Source organism: Balaenoptera musculus, chromosome 17 (assembly GCF_009873245.2).
Source record: "Balaenoptera musculus isolate JJ_BM4_2016_0621 chromosome 17, mBalMus1.pri.v3, whole genome shotgun sequence".
Classification (NCBI taxonomy): Eukaryota; Metazoa; Chordata; class Mammalia; order Artiodactyla; family Balaenopteridae; genus Balaenoptera; species Balaenoptera musculus.
In genome coordinates this window covers 3,593,429-3,620,656 of record NC_045801.1, presented here as the reverse complement: position 1 = coordinate 3,620,656, position 27,228 = coordinate 3,593,429, and the positions used below count along the sequence as shown (strand labels likewise).

The 27,228-nt window shown below is 53.7% G+C and overlaps 1 protein-coding gene across 7 annotated transcripts in view; it reads right to left on the bottom strand.

The window, feature by feature from the left end:
• TRAPPC9 (trafficking protein particle complex 9) overlaps positions 1-27,228 on the bottom strand; it is a 549,215-nt gene that overhangs the window by 103,030 nt on the left and 418,957 nt on the right. For all 7 annotated transcript variants that reach the window (XM_036830233.1, XM_036830236.1, XM_036830234.1 and 4 more), the window contains 2 exons: positions 18,580-18,733; positions 5,835-5,925 (listed from right to left, as the gene is read on the bottom strand). In XM_036830233.1, coding sequence (XP_036686128.1) covers positions 5,835-5,925; positions 18,580-18,733 — 245 coding nt within the window. The remainder of the gene's footprint in view (positions 1-5,834; positions 5,926-18,579; positions 18,734-27,228) is intronic.

Here is a 27,228-nt window from a genome sequence, read left to right as displayed (position 1 = left end):
ATAGCTAAGTGATACATTTCAACTCAATACACTTAAAACAAGGAATATGCCTTCCTTTTAAATGTCCATGGAGTAGTCATAAAGAAAAAAACCAAAAAACAAAAACTAACCACAAAGAAATCTCTGTAAATTCTAAGAGGTGAGAATAGTACTAAACTGATTCCACTGCTGTTACATTAGAAAGTCATAACAAAATGAGAAGAAACAAACAAACAAAAAACTATGTTTTAAACAACTCTTGGGATAAAGATGAAACAAACTAAAATCGCAGAATGCCTAAAAATATCAAACATGAAAAATTTAAATGCCAGAATGTGGTTAAAGCAGTAATCACAGGAAAATTCATAGCCCCATAAAACTGTACCAATGATAGGGCAATCTAAATGAATGAATTAAATGTCCAACCCAGTAAGTGAGGGAAAAAATAATATAATAAGCCCAAATAAGGCAGAAAGAAGAAATTAATAAAGATAGAAGAATCACTGAATTAGAAAAGAGAAGGGGGATAGAATTAATGAAGAAAGTAGATCATGTGTTAGCTCACTTAAACAAGAAAAAGAAGAGGAAGCAAACTTATATAAAAGAAGAAGCAAAAACAGGGGAAAAACCCTCTGTTAAAGAGGCAGTTAAATAACTATAGAAGTTTTATTTTTTAAAAAAATGAGCTATACAAGCTCTTTCTGAAGTCATAAAAATAAATATGAAAGATGTGCAATGGGCATAGGGTTGATTTTACAAGATTAAAAAATTCTACAGATCTTTGGCATAATAATACAAATACAGTTAACACTACTGAACTGTACACTTAAAAATGGTTAAGATGGCAAATTTTTATTATGTGCTTTGACCACAATATTTAAATAAACAAATGAATGAATGTAAGAAAATGACACTGAAGAGGATTACCCAAGGAAGTATTAATATATACTGTAAACCCATAATATACTTACAAGGGTGATACTGGCCCATGGATAGACAGATTAATGGAAGAGAATCCCAAGATTTTCCTGAACATATGAGAAAATGGCATTGCTTATTAGTGAAGATAGATCATTTATTAAGTGACTTGGGGATAACTAGGTAGCTTTCTGGAAAAAGAAAAGGTGGATCCATGCCTCACTCTTCACACCTTAATAAATTCCAGATAAATAAAAGATTTAAATGTTAAAACAACCGAGCCCATGAAAGCATTAAGAGAATTTTTTTTAAATGTAAGCTAGATGAGGAAAGTCTGAGTATGATACAAAAACAAAGTTTTTGTTTGTTTGTTTCTAAAGAGATTGTTAAATTTAAATAAGTATCTTCCAGCTTGACTCACTCCTGGGAGGACTGGCATACTTACAAGGGTATTTGTCGCAACCACGTTTATAATAGCAAAAGATTACTAAGGGCCCATCAAAAGATACAGAATAAATAAATTACGATACATCTTACGCTGTGGGTAAGAAGACTGTGGCAGCTCCGCGTGCAATATGGAATGAGACTGGATCCAGCCTATGTCATTAAGTAAGAAGGGAAAGTGGCAGGAAGCTCTCCCGTGGTACCCGAGGAGGAAAATACACAGTTTGTGCACATTTTACCTTCACAAAATAAGCAAATCACACAAACACTGACCGCATGCCGCAGAGAGGATCCATTTTGGGGCAGTAGTCTTTCCCATCATGGAAAGCCTCACGGCCCCCCTTTGTAGAAAGAGGAGGACCAAGCATCACCCATGGCCTTCACTGGAGGCCCAGAGTAACAATGAACACCCACAACAGAGCTGGCGGGAATCGGCCAGCTCCCGGGCTGGGCAGGACCCCCTTCTCCACAGCACCCTCACCCCACTGCTTCCAGGTCCACCTGTCACCTTCCCTCCGAGGAAAGGGGCCCCGAGGCAGTCGCAGACGTGGGCCTCCCTGGGCGCCCACGACCCCAGAGGCTGCAGGTCTGGTACCTGCACCTGCTCCCCCCAGGGCCAGGTCCCTCTCAATTGGACGCAGGAAGCTTACCGAGCACCTCCTTTAACCTGCGCCCACACGGAGCTCCCAGTCTCGGGAGCAAGACAGACAAGTGAACAGGCAAAGACAACGTGGGGTGGGAACTCAAGAGGCGAAGGCTTCCTGCGGGACGGGAGGATGTCTGAGCAGAGCGCTGAGGGGTCCAGCACAGTGATTTCAGGGGGAGGAGCCGGGGGCTGAGTGAAACTCTTCATCCACCTGGTCTACATGCTGTCCTTTGTCCTTGAGCTTTCTCCAGGGACCTGGCTCAGAGAGACATACCCTCTGGCCCAGGATCAGAACCCCTGTTCTGACTCTTGGGCCCCAGAAGCAAACTCCAGCTCAGGCTGCCTGGGTTCCTGGCACTGGGGTAGGACAAGGGCAGGGCTGGGCCTCACTCAGCCTGGCCCCTCACGCCTGGGGTGGAGCTGGCCCTCCCGGCTGCTGCGTCACAGAGGATCCAGAGTGACCCGTGGCGAATTCGTTTTCTCCTTGCCGGGGGGAGTGTGGATAAGTACGGCCGCCCTGGAGGCCAAGCTGGCCACAAGCATGCAACGCCTTCACAAAGCACCAGTAACCCTGCCCTGGACACTGGCCCTCTGGGACTGATCCAGGGGCAGAAGGGCAGATGCCAAGAATGTCCACCTTAGTCTTATGAATGGAAAAACTGGAAACCATTAGTAACCAGCCAGAAGGGATTGCCTAAGTGCACTTGGGCACGTCAACATGGAACTGTTTAAGTCATGTGGAAGAAGGACGTCTAAGGACTAGGACTTGGATGGCCTTGACCCTGTGAGGCGGATGGCCTTCATCCGCCAATTCTTCCTCGCGGTCAGCAAACATGGAGACCCGGTGGGTGCGGTCAATGCTGTCTGTCCCCAGGGCGCTCACTGGGAGTGGGGGACACCATCTACAGGCCACGAGAACTTGAGGAGGGGACACAAAGGAGGACATGCAGCTCGGTGGTGGGGTGTGAGAGCATGGAGGTGTGGGCAGCAAGCAAGGCTTCGCAGGAGGACTGAAGAAGGAAAGACAGGACTAGGAGAAATCACGGGGCACAGGGGAAAATGCCTGGAAGAGAGGGCAGCTTCCTGGCAGAAGGGAGAGCAGCGGAGGGAGCCCGGGGTGCACAGCTCGGGGAGGATGGCACTGGGAGAGCACAGAGAGACGGGGGACGGAGGCTGCAGGGGCAGGCGTGCTGGTCGGGGAGGGACTTCTAAGCCTCACTGAGGACGCTCCAGTCCATCCTCAGCGATAACGGGAGCCAAGGAATTGTTTTAACTGTTTAAGAGTGACATCATCGGGGTCACATTTGGGAGGGTCACTTAGGCTGCAGGGAGGACCTCAGGTTGCAGGAAGCAGATTGGGGGCAGGAATAGCAGTTTGGGGGACCAATCATGTAATCTTTTCACTCAGCAGTTTCTTCCATAAAACATAGAATAATGCTTATTCCAGCAGGTAGTTATGAAGAATAAACGAGGTGACAGAGTTACTGGACACGCTGCATGCAGTAAGTGCTCCCCAAATGCAGCGATTCTTTTGGGAAAGATTATCACAATGAAGCAGGCTCCCAAACGTGATTTTTAAACTAGAATGCTTGGGACCAAACAGAAGAATGGGGGGCAGGGTGGAGTGGGTGGTGGGAGGGGAGAGGGGAGAGGAGAGGCCCTGCAGAAGGGCAGGAACAGGCTCTGGGCCACCGGGGGGCCCAGCACAGCCGAGGCTCTCGGGGCTCCAGACAGCCAGCGGTGCCTGCCTTCAGTGGCTGCGAGGAGGGGGAGGGCAGCTCACAGAACACGCCTGGCACGGAGGGGCCCAGGGCAGGGCTGCCACCCACCAACGAAAGGGCAGGAGGGGACTGGCTGATCCCACAGGGTCATTCCCCGGAGGGGGATCAGGAGTGGCCTGGGGCTTTTTCTTTGTATATGGATTTTTTGTTTTCACTTTTCTTCCTTCCTTTTTTATATCCTGTATAAATTTTTTTTCCTTTTTTTTTTTGTAATCAGTTTACATATATATATATATATTTGGCAAAGGTGCCAAAGGAACAGTGACTCAGCCCCTTGGCTTCCCTGCGCCCATTGCCGGGCCAGCCGGGCCTCAGACCAGATGGCCATTCGCCACGGCTGGGCCACAGGGAGGGGTCCTCAGACCAGGCTGACCAGCCGCTGGGACTCACCAAAACCACCCGATTCACCTGGCCCAGCAGACCCAGCCTGGTCCGTGGGCCTGAGTGCTAACACTCTGGCCCGGGAGCAGCTGTCTGGAGACGTAGCCTGTGGGGGAGAAATCCACAGCCCAGCGCCACTGCTAAGTTCCCTGGGAAGGAGGCGGGGGTCCATGGGCAGCTCACCTGCCAGGGAGGCCTGCGCCACACGCATCCAAGATACAAGTATTGCCATCGGTCCTCACGAATCTCACGCTAGAAACAAACTAACCATCTCCCCCACCAAGGTCTCCATGTTACCCAGTTTGATGAAATGACGTTTTGCAGGAGTTGGGCCACGTCTCCCCGCAGAGTCCCAGGGTCCTGTTCCAATGTACCCTCCCCCCCCCCCCCACCAATCTCTGGAATGAGTCAGACCCTCCAGGGCGCACTCCCAGACTGCTGGGGCCTTGGGGAATTTCTTCTGACTGACATGATGCCTTAATACAAGCTTTGTGTCCCTGTGTTTCCTCGGGCTGGTTGGGGCTGGGAGTCTCATCCTCCTCAGCTGCCACATACGGTGGAAGTAGCTGGCTGAGCCCAGGTCATTAAGAGACAAGACATTCCAAACTAGGAAAGCGAGGGACACCCCCAGAGGTGCAAGCAGTGACACATCCCGCAGAAACACCCCGCCTCCTTCCCCTCGGGCTGCACCAACGAGGCGGGCGGCTTCCACGGAAGGAGCCCCGGGAGTAGCACACAGTCCAGGCACAGCTGCCGTGTCAGCGCCCCTCACAGGCCTCCCGACAACCTTCACCCGCGGGAGCAGGGAGCCCAGCGGAGTGGGCGGCCCCCGTGCAGCGCCAGGGGCTCTCCGAACTGAAGGGGAAGTGAGGGAATGCCAGCAGGAAGGCCTGTTTTGCTCTTCAGACCCCTGGGATAATTTTCCTGTGTCTCTAGCACGCAAAAGGGGGAGGTCAAGCTAATTAATTAAGTGGAGGAAATACCAGATACTAATTTACAATGGTTTCTGGGGCAAAGAGAAGAAAGAAGGTGCATGTATATGATTCTTGGCATCTGACCCAACACAGATTACAGGATGGAATCATTTCCAGAGAATAATAAACACTCTCACTTCAACAAAAATTCTACATTTAGTTTGTTTTCTCAACAAAATTTTGTCACTGCTATTTAGGAAGGCAGAGACTGGGGTGAGAGTTCCAGGTGCAACGGGCAGCGAACGTTCAAATACCTTTTTCGAAGCGCCACCTCCGGGCGATCGCTCACGGACTGGGCGCCAGGCTGAGTCAGGGTGTTTACCAAACCAACTCCGCCAGAGCCAGTCCAGGAGAGAGGAGCTAGCCGCAGCCTCGCTCCCGCCCACCACCCTGGTCACGGGAGATGCAGAAACATCGGCAGGAGACACGCCCGTGCGGACACCAAGTGCCCCCAAGCAGGACGGCCGACGCTGCAGCAAATGGACCCCGAGGGCACCTCCACATCACTGCCACACCTGTGCTCAGAGCGCGGCGAGCCCGTTCACGAGGCCGTGCCTGGGCAGAGCTCGGCAGACACGCGGAGGTCGGCACGGCGGTGAGCTTCCCTCCCCCCACGGCTCTCTGTGACATCAGCACACACCGCCAAGCGCGAGCCTGCGCTTCTGAGAAAAGGAGCGCGCACCCCCCTGCCAAGTGACGAGTGGTACTCACCCCACAGGAGAGGGGCCAGCTGCAGGTGCTCCAGGACCAGCTGGCTCAGGAGTCCTTCCACACTCGCCTCACCTGTGCGCTTCAGAGAGGGGTGAGCCGCGTTAAGGAAAACTCCGCTGCCTCCGAGTCCCGGGCCAGGGGGAGAAGTTCTATAAGTTTCTCCACAGACTCCCAGACGGGAAACCTCCCACGGCAGGTGAACGTCCCCCTCCTCTCCAGGGATGGTCTAACCAACCACAAGATCTCACCCGAGTGTGTGGGAAACAGGTACGTAAATGTGTCAAGGGCCGCTCCCCCCTCCCCCCCCCCCAAATCTGGTAAATTGAGCTGTTATGTGAAGAAGGGAAATCCACTGGGATAATTTCAATCCAACAGCTATTCTTGCTGGGGGAAATAAAGAAGAGGGACGGTTGTTTTTCCTAAAAAGGATGCAAACTGTGGCTTACTGTTCAATACAACCAAGTGTGTCTCTCTACACGTGTCGGTTTCATGCTGGTTTCACGTCTGCCCTGTTATACATCTTGATGTAATTACACATATTATTACAAACGGACTCATGCGAGTTCATAATCGAGGAAGTCATACGGCCTCTCAGCAAGTATCGGTGGAGGAAGAAATTAGGTTTAGAAATGCAGAAAATAGACGTCTCCAAGGCGCTAATGTTAAACAGCCAGTGTGGTCCTCAGAGAGAGATCTATAAACCTCTCTCCCTTTTCCTACATAAATTAAAGCCCCAGTACTTAGGTTGCAATCAAAAGGGAAGAATGTCATTCCTGACATTCTCTAGTGACTGAGGAAGTGGGGGAAAATCCCATTACTTTCTTCCATTAGCAAGTTAATTGCATTCAACAAACACAGAGTGTGTCTGAAACAAGACAGGCATGGTGAGAAGCACTGAGGACACTGAAATGACTGGACATGAACCTTGAACTTGAGAGGCTCACATTCCAACAAAGAGGACAATATAGGAACAGACCATTGCACTTGCCCAGCCTGAGGACAGCCGGGTCGGGATAAAGCCACACAGGCAGAGTAGAACGGGCTGGGGCAGGGAGCGAGGGGTGCCGAGGCCCCGAGGGAATGAAGACCAGAGCTCCCGGGTCCCTCCTGCCAGAGACGGACAGCCCGGCCCTCAAACAGCCCAGCCGAGCATCCACGGAAAGCTGTTCAGACAAGAGGGCTGCCCAGGAGAGCCAGCTGGCCGCACACGGCAACGGGCCTCAGACCAGGGCACAGGCCAAGCTGTTGGCGTCCAGTACGCTCAGGAGCGCCCACCTACCTCTCCAGCCCCGGGTCCTGCTTTGGCTGCCTTGGCCCTGTTTCAGTTCTTCCAAAACACAGCGTGCTCTCTCAGAACTCCATACCCTCCACCTTCTGTGCTCTTTGCCTGGAAATGCTTTTCCCTGCCCTCTTCCCCCTCCTCACTGTACTCATACTTTAACTCTTACCGCAGACCTCACTTCCTCCAGGAAGGCCTCTCTGAACTGTCTCTGCTCCGAAGGCTCTCGGCATCCCCTCGGCAACCCTCACTAGATGTGTGTGTCTTCCATCGTCTGGCTTCACCGCTAGCCTGTCAGCTGGGTGAGGGCAGAGCCCTCATTCTGGGGCCGGGAACAGTGGCCGGACCCTCGTGGCTGCTCCACGAACACTGTCTGATGACTAAATGAATGCTGGCATGAGTCAACATCCCAGGTACGTGGTGCAGGGGCCACATCTTTCTGTTTTCTTTCCTGACTCTCTCTGGGGGTTATTTTCACTTGTATGAAATTAAGACTTCAGAATATGGCATATTACTCCCTCTTGTTAAAAAAAAAAAAAAAAAAAAAAAAATCATGCCAGGCTTTTGAGGCTGAGCGCACCCCGGTGCTTGAAGAACAGAAATAGTGCCTAACAAACATGGCCAGGATGAGGAGCCTTTGAAATGATTAGTTAGAAGAGCAAGTTAGCATGTGAGTAATTACAAAGTTGCCACATGGCACTGGGGCTTTGGAAACCATTCCAATAGCATATTTCCGAATTCATTTGCTTTCGGACATGAGCCATAAAATTATACAGCTGAGCTAGTAAAGCTAATTACCTGCACGCACATCCCCTCCCCTTCAGCCCCATGAGCCACCAGAACAGTCTTGTGTGTGAGCCTGGACACAGGAACGCAACCCTGGCGGACCAGTCAGCTACGCAGATGCTCCATCAGCCGCTTTTACAGCCCAGGTTACAATGTTACAGTGAGGACAGTGGACATGGCAGTGGCTTCTCTTTCCTAAACACATGGACTCTGGCGTTTGGGGCAAGAGGTCAATAAAGAATGATGATGAGGGGGCTTCCCTGGTGGCGCAGTGGTTAAGAATCTGCCTGCCAATGCAGGGGATGCGGGTTCGAGCCCTGGTCTGGGAGGATCCCACATGAGCACAGGATCCCACGGAGCAACTGGGCCCGTGAGCCACAACTACTGAGCCTGCGCATCTGGAGCCTGTGCTCCGCAGCGGGAGAGGCCGCGACAGTGAGAGGCCCGCGCACCGCGATGAAGAGTGGCCCCCGCTCGCCACAACTAGAGAAAGCCCTCGCACAGAAACGAAGACCCAACACACCCAAAAAATAAATAAATAAATAAATAAAATTTAAAAAAAAAAAAAAAAGAATGATGATGAGGACAATAATTCCTATCATTACTTCTGCTAGAAAGAGTATTTCCGAAGTGAGTCCCATGAGAGAGGCTGTGTGCTAAGTGTTTAACATGTATCTTCTCAATTTAATACTATTTTCAAATTGAGAATGTGGTGGGTATAAGATAGGGACTGTTACTTCCACTGCAGAGATTTTAAAAACTCAGGCCCATGGGGATAACAAGAAAGCAGACACGGCTAGGAAGTGGCAGGATTGAGGCCGTCTGACCCTGGAGCCCACGCTGCGGCCCGCGCTTGCAGACACTTTACTATGAACACAGTATCGATTCTTCACAATAAACCTGGAAGCCAGGACCTGTGATCCCCACCGGACGAACGAGGACCCTCCGTGCACAGGGCCAGGGCCCGTGATCCCCACCGGACGAACGAGCATCCTCCGTGCACAGGGCCCGGGCCCGGCCAGGACCCCAGCGCTGCCAGGGGCAGAGTCACCGCCTGCTCCCAGCATGGCGCGTGGGGGCCAGCCTCCTTCCTCCAGCCCTGAGGGAGGCCCACGGGGAGCTCTCCGTGGTGCTGAAGTACCTGTCTCCCCCTTCAAGCCCTTCCTAGTCACCTGGGACGCGGCAATTAAGTTTCCAGGTCAGCCGACGGGTTCTTGCCCCCGAGATATACTCCTGTCCCTTAGGAGGGCAGGGGTGGTGACACTGCAGCAGGGGGGATGTAGACCACGGTGGGTGCCAACCAGGCTTTGCAAGTCTCCTAGCCACACCCACAAGTAATGATCATCGACAACCCCTGTGCGCCTGGAACGTAAGAACACTCAAGTGCCCAGCTCAGCGCATCCAACTCACGTTCGCTCTGCCTCTGGAGCCCCCCAGAGGCAGCTCCTGGCTCCCCCCAAGGAGCCACGCCTTCCTCTCACAGCGCCCTCTGCGCCTGCCACTTCCTGCCTCAAAGCCACAGCTGAGCTCCCCGGAGCCACCACAGTTCACTCACGCCTCTCGGAGGTGGCGAGCCTCGCAGTGTGGGCTGGCCCTCGCTCAGTTTAAACTTCCACTGCCATCCCCGGCTCAAACTTGCCGGGCCGATGAGCGGGCAGCTCTGCCGTCACGACTGCTTGGCTGCTTATTTTTGCAAACCAGTAAGAAAGACCAACCAGGTGAGATCCTTCCTACTTTTAAGAAGCCCAGCCTATTGTGCAAGGATGATACCTCAGTATTATTAGTCACTCATCATTGTTAATTACATTTAATTAATCAATATTTGTGCAGAGCTTTTTTGTTTACGAATGTTTTCATGCACATTGTCTCAGTTAATCTTCTACGAGTCTTGGGAACCATGGATATTTGCTTCCAAATCTTAAAAACACCACCATATGCAAGGAAAATGCAGTAAGTTAATAAAATACTTTCCCTTTCATTTTCTGCTAGCCCATTAGCAGTGAAATATTCAGTCATGAGCTGCAATCAAAGGACCGTTTAAAACCACGGAGCAGTTTTTGAGATCCTGCCTGTGTGGAAGGGACTGAAGTTTACCATGATCCAGCCTGATGCTCTAGAAAAAATGACTGTTCAATCAGCTCTTCCCTTGGGGAACATGCAGCCTGGCGGGTGGCAGGCCTGGGTCCTCTCACAGGGGAGTTCAGCACCGTGCTCTGAACACCTGGTTGTTACAAGTGGTCTACTGAGACCCAGCCCGTGAGGGCAGCTGATGCAGATGTTTCTAAACGGGCTCCCAGGTGAGTGTTCCGGAGTGGGGAGCTCGTTGAGGAGCAGGCCTGCACCTCGGCACCACCCCCGCCAGGAAGATGGGCTGCCTGCACCCCCACGTGCCAGCTCTGGAGTGATAACCCCAGGTGCAGGGACTTAGCCCAGCCCCACTTCAGCTCAGATCAATTAGCAAATTGTCACAACTAGAAATTACGCTAATGGAAAGCCTGCTTTAGGTGATTAATGAGCCTCTTTCCCATGACTCTGTCCTCCGATTTGCTTCGTGAACTTTGAGAATGCTGATGCTGGGCTGTTCTCATCCCAGCAGGGGCACCAGTGTCTGGGCTCAGCTCCCTGGACAGCGCCACGAACTGCCAGGGAGAGTCTGCACGCGGTTTGGGGCTGCAAGTCTTGCTGGGGGAGAGTAGTCGAGTCAGAGGATGGAGGGCAGGCAAAATGGAGAGAGCCCTGTGGGGTAGGTGTGCCAATCAGCAGCGTGCCCGAGGAACGCTACGTCTCTTTGGCTTCATCTGAAAAATGGGGATAATTTGAAGGCCTTGGCAGAGACCAGATGCTCTTTCACTCTTTTGCCCAGCACAGAGCTAATAAGAGCACAGACTCTGAAGCCGGACAGCTGGATGAGAATCCAAGCTCTGCCACTTACTAGCTGGGTGACCTGGAACAAGTTAGGTAAACTCACAGGACCTCAGGTTTCTCATCTGTGGAATGTGGATTAAAAACTGCTTCACAGGGTTTTTGTAAAAAGTGAGCAAATCTAGGTAAATTGCTCAGAACAGTGCTGGCATCTAGTAAGTGCCATAAGGTGTTAGCTGTTACTTAAGCTCTGTAATTTTATGATTCTATTATATAAGATACACATGCTCACAATAATTGTCACGCCAAAAGTACACAGAATGTGTAAAAGCCCAGCGTGCGCCCAATCACATGAACACACTGCACGTTGATTCATGTGCATATTCTCTCTCTCACACACACACACACACACACACAGATTTGGAACTTTGCATACTAGGGAAAAGTCCTTCCCCACTCTCGTGAGCCGGCCAACCCTGAAATCTATGCTCTCTGTGTGCCAAACGCTGATTCCATTCAGAGTAACTTCAAGGTATACACATTTGGATTCGGGGGAGTCAAGAATCAAATATGTGTCCCTCCCATCTCACTCCCTCCGTCCCCTGAAGGCTAAAGGGCCAGGGCAACTTTACATCCTCGAAGGTCGGGAGCAACGCTTCTCTTGGGCTGGCACGGCTTCCCCACTATGAGGATTAAAGGCCTCTGAACCAAGTGATTACCCACAGCTATAAACACTCACTCCCTAAAGACAAATACAAGATGCAACCCTGCATGTCACTGAAGATGATCAAGGAATCAGCTGTACCGATAAAGGGAGCTGCTTGTATTAAAATTCATTTAGATAAAACTCTCTCTCCTAACATGACTATCAGAAAAACCTAGTGCACTGTTTTAAAGGAGTCTTATCTAAAAATACTTAATTTCTCTCAGGGAATGAGAAGACAGAGCTCCATCAGAAGCATCTTTGAGAGTTAGCTAGAAGCCAGTTAGAGAGGCTGAGAGGCCATCTCAGGCGATCCAGTGCAAACAGCGAAAGCTCTGCCTCAGTCTATGAAGGGAGGAGGGCTTGGCTATCGGCAAATTCTCCTCACTGGCGGGGATGCGGTCTCGGAAACTGAGAAGCCAGGTGTGGCCGTATGCCAGGTCGCCTGTCCTGGTGGTGACCAACCAAACTGAGGACGTCGTGCCTAGAGTCTTACAGGGTTGATCTCAAGTACAGACTGATGACAAATGTCACAGCCGCTATTGCGCTTCTGGGATTTATAGAGGGCCACTGGTGTCTGTGAGGCCAAACATGCCACCGTCAGCGGCACGGCCCGGGGTCAGCCCTGGGAAGGCAGCCCCTCCGGGGGGCACAGCATGCTCTCAAGAGCCACACTGCTCCGCCTCCTTCCGCTTCCCAGTTATTGAGGACTGTGTGCCCTCTGTGTCCCCCCCGAAGACATTCCAGCCCCCACTCTGGGCTGCTGATTCTTAGGCACCTAAGGCCCACTTTGCCACTGGGGTCCTTGAGCCTCTGCCTCACCCTCAAAGCAGCCAGATGGTTACAAACGATCTCCAGACAGAAGGCGGGAGACGCGTGCTCACCAGACCAGGCCACCTGGCAGAGCCTCAGCCCAGATGGTCCAGGCCGCCAGCTTCGTGGGGACCAGCTGAACTGGGCACCCAGTCCTTGTCGGGAAACCTATATGGGGTTGGATTCTAATAGGTCAGCAAGCATCTCACCGAACCCCGAAATGCTCTCTGAGGAGAGATTTGCAACAAAAACGAGGAAAGCGAGAAGGGGCGCTGACAACAAGCTTGCTCCGAGTGTCTCCCGCGTCTGTTTCCACCGCAGACAGCCTGCGCGGGGCTGCCCTCTGGAAATGGAGACGGCCTTCCACTAAGACGAATCGTGCTGGTTGCAAACCCCCTTCCTGCGTTCAACACGGCACTCAGCGTAGTGCAACCAAGCTGGTGACCATCGGCTGCATCAATCAAAAGGAAACACCGATTCACCGAAAGGTTTCAGTAGCTACATGGGAGGATTACAGGCAGCACCAGGGCGGGGACGAGAGCACGCGCTCGGGCTCCATAGGGCGGAGTCCACACCCGATCTTGCTCACCGCAGCGTCCCCGGTGCTGGGCGCAAACCGCAGCACATCGTAGGTCATCAGGAAATAGCTGCTGACACAACCTGACCTCAAGAACAGCACAGCCTGGCAAGGGAGACAGTCTTGGGAAGAAAACCAACCTTCCTGTGCTCTGTAAGCACTATTCCAAACAAGAGTTAAGCACTGAGAGTTGCAGGACCCCAGAGGAGGGGCGGTTCCAGCTGGGGCCAGATGGCAGAGGGGGCAGAGGGGTCCATGGAAGATGGAACACGTGAGGCCAACCATAAAGGACAACCCACACCTGCTCCAATGCTGATGCTTGTTTCTCCTTCTCTGAATTACCGTGGAAAGTGACAACAGATATGGTCAGCTTCCATACGTCCCCAAACCAGACGCTCTGGGTGATTCTCAGAACTGCCAACCCAGCCCCTTTCAGGCAGGCCCCAGCAGAGGTGGAGGTGAGGACGCCAGGGGACAGTCGTGGGGGAGGTCTGGCCCAGCGTCCCCCGTCCAGGAGAAGCCTCACCTGAGGCCGGGTCACCTGAGCAGCGCCGGGTCTTCCATCAGGAAGTGTGTCCCCTGTACTGACACCTCCTAGGGTCAGGGGCCGTGACGGCACCACCAGGGTGAGGCCTCACTTCAGGCTGACTTCAGTCAACAGGAAAATAACACGCGTTCTGGGATCCTGGCTCTCCAGCTCCCGGCACCATCTCAGGTGAGTTACTTAACTTCCAAAATTTACTTATTTACTTTTTAAAAAGGGCTAGGTATTACCTGTTTTGTAGGTTTGAGGGAAAATGCTAATATCCTGTCTGGCACCTGGTATGGGATCAGAAGGGCAGATACAATTGTCAGAACCGACCCTAACGGCAACCGGCAACCCCGGAGCAGGTGTCCTCACGGCGCTGAACAGATGGAGACACGGGCCTGACAGGTCACCACCTGCCTGCCGGATGCAGGAGACAGCAGAGCCAGACCTTCGGAGCCGGGGCTCTGGCCCCCAACGATTCAGCATCTTTGGTCCCAGCCCAAAGGCAAATGCAGACGGTCACTGGGTCACGTGCGGGGGCTACTACCTGCTACTGATAGAGTTCGGGGAGAGTCGGCTGCATTAAGGTTTCCCAATTTCAGTAAAAATGGTCCAACAGCGGCAGCAGGAGGGAAGAAGAAGGTTAAAAGAAGAAGAATGGAAAGCAAGGGCGTGTTTATCCGGAAAGCGCGGACAGACCTTTCTGTGCAGGCCGCCCCTCCCCACCCCCAGGAGCCCCACCGACGTCACCCCCAGGCGAGTTCCTCCTGCGAGACGGGAGCGCTCAGGAGGACATTTCCTTTCAAAGTCACCAGGCTGAGGTGGCACAAGGAACAGGCAAGGGAAGAGGGCAGGCCTCAGGACAGGTTTCTGAATGTGAGGAGTGCTTCATCCCGGGCAGAATAAGGATCAAAGTGCAAGGACAGGAGAGCCCCAGGTGTGACGGGGACAAGCCTGACGGCGGGGAGGCGCCACACGACGGGGCTCCTCGTGGTACCGTCACCTCCCCCCACTACACGAGGAGGAACGGGAAACAGAGGGGTTAGGCTGAGACCCGGGGGCCGGCGGGGAGGGGCGAGGCGGGGGGAGAGCGCCTGCCGGTCCCATGTTCAGCTCCACTGCCCGGCATCCCTTCCCCAGCCCCACAGACAACACACTAAGTAACTGACACACGGGAGCCGTGCAAGCGACGGTTTTCATAGCAGTGATGATGATGGAAGTGATAAACAGAAGAGAGATAGGTATCGTAAATCTAAGGGAAAAAAGCAGTATTCAATACATGAGCTCATTTGGCTGGGCCAGCGTGTAAATCCCACCTCAGAACTAGTGAACGCCAGGGCTGAAAACACCAGTAGGCCCCTGGTGCTCACCGCTCCTGGATGGCCAGGTGCCCTCCACCACCTCCTCCACATGAGGTCACCCTGTCCCTGCAGAGGTGGGTCTCCTGACCCACCAGGCAGCCTGCGGGGACCCTTGGACTGTGTTGGCTCTCGGCCAGTTACCAGGCTCCTGTAATAAAGCCTGCCCTTTATTATAAGCGGGGGAGGGATGGACTGGGAGTTTGGGGTTACTAGATGCAAACTGTTACACACAGAATGAATAGACAACAAGGTCCTACTGTACAGCACAGGGAACTATATTCAATATCCCGGGGTAAACTATAATGGAAAAGAATATAAAAAAGAATGAATATATGTGTATAACTGAGTCACTTTGCTGTACAGCAGAAATAAACACAACATTGTAAATCAACTACACTTCAATAAAATATAAATTAAAAAATAAAAAATAAAGCCTGCCCTGCATCTTTCACGGAGAGGTCAGACAAGAGGAGGGACCTGAAAGCACGGCTGGGTTGTATTGGGAGGGACAAATCTTCATGGCCTGCAGGGAGGCTGGGCTCTGCTGGAGAGCCCTGGAGGTCGGTGCTCACAGGCTGCTGTGGGCAGGACCTGAAGGAGGAGGCCACAGAGCCTAGCCCTTGTCTTCAGGAAGGGAGGCGGGAGGGCGAAGGGGAAGAAGGGGAAGAAGGGGAAGGAGGGGAGGAGGGGAGGAGGGGAGGGGGGAAGGAGGCAGGCAGGTCAGCCCGACTCCTCAGCACAGCCTGAGAGACGCCTGGCCCCTGCTGCCCCAGTCTGCATTCTGCACAACCAGTCACAGGGGACGACTCAGGTCCCCAGTGCGTGTCAGGCTCTGGAATGTGCTTAGAATACTCCAGCCCTGCCGGTCCTCACCGCAGGAAAGCTCTGTCTCAGCCCTCCCGGGCTGCACGGTGAGTGCCCGTCTCTGCGTCTGCCCCTCCCGCAGACTGGGGGCATCTCCAGGGCTCAGCACACGGAAACAACACGTACAGGCTGTTAGCCAGGTGCAGAGTGGGTCTGGAGCTCCCGGTGTCCCTGCCGCTTATCTGGATGTTGCAGATATTACCCAGACAGGTGTGCACACACCTACTGCAAGAGCCACAGTCTCCTTTAAAACACGTCTATCCAGCCTTACGTGCTACATACGGGCCATTTTTATTACTACGGATGGGTGTCAAACTAGGCTCAAATTTTTTATGAAGTCTAAATATTGAGAAAATATTAAAATGCATAATGAAATAATTAGCCAATTCAATCTTTGGTCTTTCCATCTGCTTGAATTTAGGTTTACAGTAGCAAAAGTCTGCTATCCATCCCATGCCAGATGTCATTACCAGATAGGAAGGGAAGCAGGGAGGGAGGGAATGTCCGTAATGCTAATTCTCTTCACTCAAATTCGCCTTTGGGGACAGTCTTCCAATCAGTAAACTAGGAGACAGGTGTGCCTGGCACATGGTAGGCATTCAATAAGGATTTGCGGCCTGAATTATTAATCGAACACAAAATAGGGAAGTCAGCTTCTTGAAAGAATCAAGGCTAAAAGGAGAGAAACCCAAAGACATTTTAGTATGTTTTCAATAATAGTTTCCAAAGCACGTTAAGAGTTTTGATGGTCAATATAACCCCATTAGAAGGCAAGGACCACGGGCTCAAGCAGGCCAAGGGGTTCAGGGCTGGCTCCTCCCCGTTCTCTGCAGGAACTGAGAGGCAGCTGCATCAGCAAGACAGGGGGAGAAACGCCCTGGGAGCTGTTGAGCGGGTGCTGAGGACCATGTGGGACCCCTGGGGGCAGCACCCAGGAAATGACACTCGCAGGTGCTGCCGTGCTTCCTGGCTCCCAGTGAGGCCCAGTCTCCGTGCAACTTGGGGAGGCAGGGCCCCCCAGTCCCAGAATGAGACCCCTCAGAAGGATGAACCCTTCCCACCGGGTCCCCGAGCACAACGCCCCTCCCCCACGGGTGCCAGCCGGGCCTGCCTGGCTCTGCACGAGCTCCCGCGTGAAGTCAAGGCTCCAGGACCCAGCGTGGCGGCTCCTGCTCCACAGGGACCCTACGGGCTCCACGCAGGAGGTGCGGAGCCTCCGCAACCCAAGGCCCAGAAAGGACCCGCCCAGCTCGTATCAGGACGTAGACGCCAGGACTGAGCGCTAATGGCCTCCTTTCACGACCGCCCCGCCCCCTGCCCCCCTCCCCGCCACAGGATATAAGCACCTTCACCACGCTCCCCGTGGGGACCCGGACTGGAGGGTAAGCGCTTTGCCGCTGGCCACCCCACCTGGGTGGGCCCTTGGCTGCACCACTTCCTGGCTGGACTCCAGGTGAGTCAGCTCACCCTGCTGAGATCCCGTTTCCCCAGGGGACCGTGAGAGGTGCTGACCAGAGAGGTGTGAAGAGATGACAGAGGTGACAGATGCAGCGAGCCTGGGACGCGGCACGGGTGCCGCCTTCCTCTGTGCTGCGACGCTCTGCTCGCTCAACCAGCGCCAGCTGGCTGGACCCTGACCCTGCTGAGAAGTGGGGTCACCGAGGGAAGGGCCCCTCCCGCGGCCCCCCACCTTTTCACTTCTCTCTGTACAGAAGACCAACGCCTAACTCCACCACGCATGCCAGGCTCCCTCCGTGAGCCCCTGAGCGCTCTAGTTTTTGGCGTCTGGTTCTCAAAGCCTTCCATCTACAGCGCTTTTCCTGTCACAAGCTCCTCGGAGACAGGGGTCTTGTCTACCAAGCCCAGATTCACGTTAGCTGGCACGAAGGAACTTGCCTCGGTCCTGGAAGCCGTGCCTCCTGCAGCCTAAGGGTGCTTCCAGGATCCAGGGCAACGAGACCACACAACGGCCTGTGACCATCCCACTTCCACAGAACCAGTGTGTGAACAAGGTAATCAACAGACATTCCCATCAGAGTTGCCTCTTCCTGGGAGACACCCTGAGCGAGCCATCCTCTCACACCATGCGAACTGTGGGGCATCTCCCACCCCTGTCCCCTTGATAAACTTCTACTCACCCTTAAAAAGCCCACCGTGGCGACACCCCTTCTGTGAAGCCACCCCTGATTGCCCTGCGCCCGGCAGCTTCATCCTCTGAACCTCACAGCAGTTGGCATAACGCTCTGTCCCTGCTCCCCAGCGTGCGTTTAATCCTCAGATGACGCACACCCTCTTCGGGACCGGGCAACCCCATGAGGCCCTGCCTCCGCACTGCAGCCCCTCAGGCGACTCGCCACACACCCAACCCAAAGCAGGCACCGAGTAAAGACTGCTGGAAAAAACACGTAAATAGATAAGTGAACCTGAGGTTTCTCCAGAGTCCCACTCACCCAACTGAGTGTCTACCACGAGCCAGGCACTGATCGGAAGCTCAAGGCAGGGCCACTTATTTTATGAAACCGTCCTTTTTAGTGCAGTCCTCCTAATGCCCCCACCCCAGTCTTTTCAAAATGGCATCCGTGTGCCTTGCTGAGCTGTACAGCCCGATTTCAGTTTCCCCAACAATCATATCCTGTGTTCAGCTGTCAGTATGTGGAACCCCCCGACCCCAAGCCCAGCACTGATAGGTGGCCGTTAGAACCGGTCACTCACACAGATCTCAACGCTGACAGGAAACACGTGATCCAAGTGAGAGCAGCACCGGCCCCAAGGAGGCCTTTCCTCATCCTGAACCCGTACTTCACTCGTAGGGCCCTGGACGTGGTGGAAGGGTAAGAAAATGCCCACTCTTTGGTCCGTATCTCCCTGCCATGCCATTTCTGAGTTATCTATGGCCAGCGTTCAATAGCTGACCCCTCTGGGGTCCTCCTCAGGGGTCCGCAGGTCGGGGTGGGCACCGGGAAAAGGATATGATGGTCCAGTGGATGTCCAGCTTGCTGTTGATCTCCAGGCCTCGGGCTTCCTGCCTCTCCTCCTCCAGCTCCTTGGAATTTGCAAACTGCCCCTTCTCCCCAGGGGATTCTGGGAAACTCTCAAAGTTGAACTTGTCCACTTGAATAGCCATTCTAAGAGAACGGGGAAACAGAGCAGAGAATTAATCAGGAGGGCAATTTCTTCTGTGGGCTGCTGGAGAAGCAGCCCATGCCAGCATGAGACAGGATAATGAATCATTATCGTTAGTAATTCATAACCGATTCATTCCAAGAAAATGAAATAATTGACTCCCAGGGTAGTATCAGCTTCAGAGCTGGCTCAACACCGTTTAGCACGGAAGACACAGTCAGAGTGTCCAACCCCAGAAGGAAATCTGAATTCTGGAATAGGGTAAGGCAGAGAGGAAGCAGGGGAAAAATCGCAGCGAGGTGGCCTGGCAATCACTTACCCCTGGGGCCCCAAAAGCCCAGAGGGAACTGCAGCCTCGTCATCAGAGCCCTGCCTGCCGTGCTGCACTTCACCCTTGGCCAGATGGACTTGCTCACACACGCCGCGTGCCCCGCCAGTCGCACAGCTCCCCACCCGCCCACTTCCAGCCCCTGAGCCCAGGACCCCACCCTCCCTTCAGGTTTCGGCCCAAGTACAACATCCTCTACAGAGTCTCCCACACTGCTGCTGTGTCCCGCACTCGCAACCTTCTGGCAGTTTCCAGAACACACCAGGCTCTTCCTCCCTTAGTCTTTGTGCCCACAGCTCCCCACGTGGGAATGTTCTTCTTCTGACCCTTGGCACAGCTGGAGCCTTTCATCCTTTAGATTTGAGCTTAAGAAAGGCCTTCCCAGCCCACCTCTCCACAGCAGCTTTCCATCTCATCCCTCCCCCCGCCCCATTCTCCATTGCGGCATTCCACCTATTTCTGCAATAGCGTTTACCATGAGCTGTAAATATTTACTTCTGGATTTGTTAACTGTCTATCAATCCTACCAAAATTCAGCTCCTTGAGGGCAGAGATCCTCTTGTCTTGTTTACCAGTGTTTCCCAGGCCTGGAATAATGCCTGCCTGGCACACTGTAGTAACCGGTTCAGAGAAGAAATGAATGAGTGAATTAAGATCCTTCCCTAACACCCCAGGCCAATGTTTACCTCCCGCCCACCGCCACTGTTGCCCAGCCCGCACACCTGTATCCACGTTCAGCTGCGTCCCCAGGTGCTACAGCCCCGGGTCTCTAGAAGGCAGCCTGCCTCCACTCCCACTCCCACGCCCCTGACGGTCACATAGCCAGGGGCTATGTCTTACTGACGTGTGAAATCCCACCTCTTGGCACGAAATCAGGCATACAGCAGGTACTCAACAGAAATGTGTTACATGGATGGATAAAGAAAGAGGGGGAGAAAGGGGGGCTCCTTCGTGTCAGGCCCTGAAGATGACTGTCACTCAACGGATAAAAGTAGGCATTTTCTTTTATTTCACAGCCTGTGCTGTGGCCAAAATATCCTGCTGAGCCCCAGCATGCTCTAATTGGCCTTTGGAGCTTCTTCCTTTAACAACCAGGAACTGGTATTCAGGGTGTATAAACATAAGATTAAACCCAAGGAAGAGGTCTTGAGAGCTTGGAAAGGACTACTGGAACATTGGTAAATCCACAGCATTTGGCCGGGAGCGTGACGTTTAAGGGTCAGCTACTCAAGAGTTAGAGGCACTTCTGTGTAAGTGCAGAAACAGTGCGTTTCATAGCAAGGACCACTTTCAAAAAATTGCATTTACTGTTCTTTTCAGATTATACAAGTAGATAGGCTTACTGTAAGAAGCTGGAAAATAGAGAAAAGCATACAAAAGAAAAAGCACTCAATCTTATACTCTAAGGTTGATATATTAATTCTATAGTCTTTTTTCTAAGCACTTGTATTTTAATGCAGTTTACATCATTATATAAGCATACCTATAAGTCATTATATAAGTATTAAATATGTGTGACCACACATACATATACACATAATTTTAAGACATGCTTTCTTCTCTTAATATAGGATGAGCAATTTCGCATCATTAAAAATTAGTCTGCAGAATATTCTACCATATGGCTGTATCATAATTTACTTAACAATTCCCCTATTTTTCATACTTTCAGGTATTTTCCATTCTTTAAAAAATTACTGGTGAAAAAAATCTTAACAACCATCTTTGTGCTTAAATTTGTTCTCCGCATTTATGACTGTTAGACTCCATTCTAGAGGCGGAATTACTGATTTGAGGATGTGAAAACCTTTGAGGTTTGGAGGCAGAGGACCAAGTTCCTTCTCAGAGAGCTTCTTCCCGAGGTACATGCCCCAAGCAGTGCGGGCGGGCACGCCGCTCTCTGCACCCTTGCCAATACTGACGATGATCAATTTTTAATCTGTGCTAGTAAGAGGCGAAATGCTGCCTCGCTGATGCTTTAATTTGCAGGTCTGTCTGAATTACTCCTGAGGTTGCACATTTTTTCAGGAGCTTATTAGCCATTTATCTTTCTTCCCCTGTGAGTGCAGCCGGAGTGCTTCTAATTTCCCACCCGGCAGAAGCACTTCCTACTTCCAAGCTAGCCCGGAGCAAACGAGTGCTCTCTTCAAACAAGAGGTCAGAATATTTCCTAAGGTTCACTAAAAAGGCCAAATTCAGCTCATCGTCTGATAACTCAAAAAGAACTAATAACTGTCACCTGTCAGATGGGTGTGGACACATCCCAATGCCCAGCTCTCTTCTGGTCGAATGCAAGAAGGGAGAGAGGCCCGGCTCTCAGCAGCCTTAGGGTCAGAACGCACACTGGACACTGGCCACCAGGATTATATTTGTGTGACCGTCTGTGAGGGGGCTCTTTCAAACAATTTCTGACTGTGTAAGCGTCATACTATATGACCCATCTCCACCCTTCAGGAAAGTGTAGCCAGGTGTGCCCACAGAACAGGAGAGGAAAAAAAAATGAAATGCAACAAACGCTCATCGCATACCCAGCCCTGGGCCAGGTGTTTTAAATATACATTCATCTTTTTTATTACTGTGGCCTAAGGATGAGTGTGATTTGCTTCCTTTTACAGATGCAATGACGCTCTCTGGGCATAAGCCACCTGCCAATGTCACAGAGCTGGCAGTCCCATCAAGAGCCTGCCGCCCAGACTCAGCGCTGCTCTGTTTTTTGCCGTATCTGGCTCTCCCTTGCTTAGGCAGAGTACCTAAAAGGCAATGGTTTTTGCTCGTGCTGTTTTCAGAGCCGGTGTGGGACACAGACCCGGTGACCGTGGGCCTGCCATCCACAAGAACCAGCACACCCCCAAACTTACAACAGCCCTCCTGCCCCAACGGCCCCAGGACGTGTGCTGCCAGCAGGTGTCCCAAAGGCAGTGTCCCTCCTCTCCCACAGATGATGAAATCGAGGTACCAGAAGTTGAGTGACTCACCCAGGGGCACCCTGCTTAAAATCCTGCAGCCAGGGTGGCAACCCCAGGACCCGAGGATTACTCCCCAAACCGCAGAGGGGCGCTGTCCACCTCTACGTCTCTCTCTCCGTGGGCCTGGGGCACGGTTCCGAGCCCCGCCGCCCCCTCCTTCCTCCCCTCCAGGAAGGGGCCGGCAGCGAGGCCGGGAAACTTCTCCCAGAGCCGAGTCCCCACACGTGAGCTCTCTGCCCGCGTGACACTCACACCGGTCCCGAGGGCCAGCACTGTCACAGGGGGAGCCACAGCCTGGTGCCCTGGGAGGCACCCTTGCTCCAGGTCCCTGGTGATGCAGCAGGTCCAAACCAGCTGCTCAGAGAGGAGGCGGCCCCACGGCCCTCAAGGCCGCTTATGGAGGAACTGAAGCGGAGCTGCTGGGACTCCCTGTGGAGAGGAGGATGGGAAGTCCAGAGCCGCCTAGGGGAGGGAGGGAGACCATCTACTGCAGCGGCCCCCGGAGGGGAGGGAGCTGAGGCCCCGGACGGCAGCCCACGTCCACCCCATGGGCACCGAGGCAGCGGAGGGCACAGAGCAGGGAGCCCCGGCTTGGGAGCAGACCACCTGGGCTGGACCCCCAGCTCTGCCCCGACGTGAACACGACCTTGGCCGTGGCCCTCCACTTCCCTGAGCACCTCTGCGGAATGCAGTCGGCAGTAGTGACCTAGAGGGCGGGCGAGAGGTCAGCGCTCTCACTCAGTGCCAGTGGTCACGCCATCAGAGGTCAGCTCCGCCACAAGGCTCGTCCACAGCACAAACCCTCCCGGAAGGGCGGCACTGCCTCACAGTGCAAAACCCTGCACCCGAACTGGGGCTAATAAGCCCCGTCTTGTAAGATTTTGGGCAGATTAAGTAAGACGGTCCGCAAGTGCCCAGCACACACACAGCATCCTACAAACAGTGGCCACTGTCACGATGATCAATCCCACCTTACATATGGGGAGACTAAGGGGCTGGCAAGTTAAGGAAATAACCTGAGCTGCTCGTGGAAGAGCTGAGATTCGGACCCGAATGCAGTTCTGGTGCCGACCCAGCGCCCTAGCGGATTCCCCCAGCCTCCTAACCGTGCAGCCCCCACCGCTATTCAGTCCTCTTCATCTTTGCCGCGTCGGAGTGAAAGAGAATTAATACTGCCATTGAATGCCAATTTTCACGTTTAATTTTATGGCCAAATGTGACAATAATAGTCAAGAGTTGGCACTAAAAAAAGGTGCTGTGATTTTTGAAGAGTCTATAAAAAAGCGATGCTTTTTAAAATACCGTATCATATGATTCAGCCTTTGAACAGCTGATAACCTCGCCAGGGAAGTCGTAATGATGACATTTAAATACAAATCAAGGAGTCGGATTTAGAAGGACTATCCACATATAATTAAATTGAACTTTCATTGGGAGATAATTGATAGTTATAAGATGGTATTCTAAATTTATGTGGCGCATCCTTCGGGAGTCTATTTGACTATGCAGAACGCCAGCCTACTTCTCTGTTTTATAATGAAGTACAATCCAAGTGAAAGGGAAGCGGCCAACCTTCCAGAGTCATCCATCCTGAATGAGAGGAGCTTTTGGCAGACAAGAAAATGGCATCAACACTGACAACCTGGATCACGCCCAAGAAGATCATTTGCACCTTAAGCCTCACAGATCAGTTATGGTTTTAAAAAAACAAACAAACCTTCCTTATTATTATTTTTAATTGAAGAGAACTGTATTCTAAAAATCAAAGCACCATCAGGGATGGCACCAAACACGAGAGTGGCAGCACCCATGGCCACGGGGGGCCCAGCCTGTGCCTCACCACCACCACCTACGTCCGTCCTCACGGCAGCCCTGGCGGGATCACACCCACGTGCTGCCCAAGGCCACCGGGAAGGCAAACGGGGCAGAGGACTCTTAACCCGGCCTGGACGGCCCAAAGCCCGCGGCAGGCGAAGACGGGGGTCCCAAGAGGTGTCCCTGCTCCCCGCGCTCCGGGCACACGCCGGGCTGACGCAGCTAACGGACGGAGCGTTCGGCAGGGTCAGTGCAGCTCAGGCACGAGCACAGGCCTGGGGGCCAGGGCTCCACCCTCTAGCTGGCACCACGAAGAGGCTGGGATTCACCTGGAGGGGAGAAAGCTGAGCAGATGCCCGCGTCAGACAGACCCCGGCCTCTCTTGATCGCCGAGTCTGCCTCCGAGGTTCCAGTCTGTCTGAATCTCCAGTTCCTCATCTGTGGGTTGGAGGCTGTCCAGGGCCCACCAACCTCCTGCCTGGGTTTCTGTGAGTTCAGCGAAGGCCAAGGGTGGGGACTGGAGTGGGGACCAGGGCCTCTTGCTGCCGAGACAGCTTCTCGGAAGAATGACCGCATGGCGTGATCATGGGCGAGGGACCAGCTGGTTCCGCAGGAGAAGAGGACCAGGGACCCCACGTGGCATCCCCCGTCACCCCATGTGGCATCCCCCGTCACCCCACGTGGCATCCCCCGTCACACTACCCCATACACATGCTCCCCTGTCTTCCACACGCGGGGACCCCAGGGCACTGCCCCATCTTACAGACGGGCGAGCTGAGGGCAAACAGTCCTCCCCCGCCAAGGACCTGCCCTCCTGAGGCCCCTCGCCTGTCCTCACCGCTTCCTCCAAGCAGCTAACTCCACCCCCACCCTGCTCCAAGATCCAGCCTCCCTGAGAAGCCTCCCTGCCTCCCGTGCTGCCTTTCAGGCCGGCTGGGGCACCCCCCTGTCACCGTGCCCCCGTGGTCCCCAGCGTCCTGCCCTCCTCCTCCCCGAGGGCGGCCAGGGCTCTGCCGACCCATCTCCAGCCCAGGGCTGCTTCCGCCACAGGCATATGTGCAGCCTCCGAATCACCCCCGAAACGCCGACACCTCCTGTATAAAACTGAGATGAGTTTATTCTGTATTAGAGAAAAAGAAACAAAGCAATGCTTCTAATGTCCAGAGGCGCTGGCTCTGAAGCATCGGGAGTGTCCCCTTCCATCTCAGCCAACGTTTCTGCGGAAGCACAACCCCGTACCTTGCGTTTCTGTACATGAACAATTGTTTTGGGACCCGTTAAGTACCTTCCTCGGCGCAGAAAATAGCGCTTAATTAATAAAATGAGATTTGCTCCTAACGTCATTGAGCTGCCGGCTGATCCCCCTGAAACTGCGGGAAGCAGAGTGAGGGCTGGATCCCTGCTTTCCGGGGTCACTTTTCATTGATTTCTCTCCGCTAGGCCTCCTGCAGGGGGGGGCCTTGCCGTCTAAACAGGGCTGGCCGGCCTGCTGGATCCCTGCCACAGGGTTCGGCAGAGGCGGGGACAGCCGGGGCCTCTGCGGTGCGGTGGGAAGGGGCGGGATGGCAGGCCAGCGGGCAGGGGTTCAAGCCCGACTCTGCTCCTGACGGGACGTGGGATCCAGGGCGGGTCACCTGACTTCAGAGTACCCTCTGGGACGGAGAACTGTGTGGAGGAACGAGCGTGGGCTTTTTGCAGCCACACAGACCTGGATTCTAAATCCACGCTTGGTCACCTAGGAGCCTGGTGGCCAGAGGCTGTACAAAGCAGTTAGGCCATATGAACAGGGAGCACAGTACAGTTTCTTGTCCTCTGGGGTGTGTGCTGTGACCAGGAAGGTGGGCTGTAAGGTCCCTCTGGCAGCCCGGTTACCTGTGATGATTAAGAACTCACATGGGAAATGGGTATCTGACCTGGGGGTTAGTCAGGACTGTGGAGAATGTGGACCACCTGGCATATAATTGGTGATCAAAATTACAGCTATTACTTTTGGGGGGAGGTAAAAAAGAGTTCTAGAATGGATTGAGATCAAAACAGGAAAGCATTTACAATGGCGTTTATGAAGTAAAAACTGCCAGGTAAATGCTAGGTACTTTATTTATTCTTTTCACTATCCTGTAATCACAAAGAATATTCCACCAAGGCTAACACGAAAGCACCTGAGCCTCTCGCTGTGTCCTCAGCCCTGCATCCTCCACAGCTCCACCCCCCCCCCCGCTCCCAGAGGCCCCGCACAGGACAGGCTGGTGGGGAGATCCCACCAGCTCCTGCCCATCTACCCTCATCTCCTTTCTCCCTCTCTTTCCACAGCCGGACTCACAGGTCCCCCAGCACAGCACGAGCTTGGCTGAAGCAGGGGCTTCCCTCCCCGGTGAGCACCAGAAATCATGCCAACAGTTCCCTGGATTTGCTGGGTCTCTAAGGGGGAGCTTGGGGTTTTCTCCAATGCTCCTCACTGACTACTTTGGGGAAGTCTGTACGACTATCAGATGCTCTCCCGGTTTTCTGCTATTCTTTTAGAGTCTGAAAGACCTGGCTTCTGCCTAGGCCTGCCTCTAATCAGCTGTGTCTTTGGAGAGTTACCCACTGGGAGCCCCCGTCCTGGGCCGGCGCGGGGGCCTTCTTGGGGCGGGGGGAGGGGGGGGACACGCAAGTTAACCCAAGTAAGGGTCCGGCCACGGCGCAGCTGGCGCGTCATCAGGGTTAATTCCCGCCTGCTTCCAACCGTAGTAGGAAACGAGCTGCTTTCAGGTGGCAGGTGGACCCACTCCGCCTTGTACGAGTGAGTGAGCCCTTGCTTCTCCCCGAGGGCCGTGCTCCGCTCGGGCGGGCTGGGAAAACCACCGAGGAGCTCAGATCAGAGCGGCAGCCTCCGCCGGGGCAGGTGGGCCGCGGCCGCCGTGCAACCTTCAGTGAAAAGCGGGTGCGGTAACACACGCCCGGGCTCCTCCGGCTCCTGTGAGTTCTCCCAGAGTAACGTGCTGGCCAGGGAGGGAGATCTAGGGCAGCAGCGTCCCCGTTGCGGAGCCTGCTTCACCCCCATCACCCTGCAGAAGACGTGGCTGCATCGTGGGGCGGCCTCTTCCTAAGGGCGTGGGCACCAGCCCGGGTCCCGGCCGGCAACCCCATCACCCCGACGAGGTCGGGATCTTGCAGGGCAGCTGCAGGTCAGTGACTGCGCCCGAGGGACACGAGCTGATGGGACACTTCACGGTCGTCCCCTAGTCACCTTACTCCACAGCTCCGCCAGCCAACGTGCCAGGGTGGGATGTGCTGTGAGCCGCATTAGGGTTCAAGCGGGGTGCTGGCCGGGCCAGACTGAGGAGGGAACCTGGGACCAGCCACCTGGGACCGGCGCGATGGTACTCAGAGAGCGGTCAGCAGGACG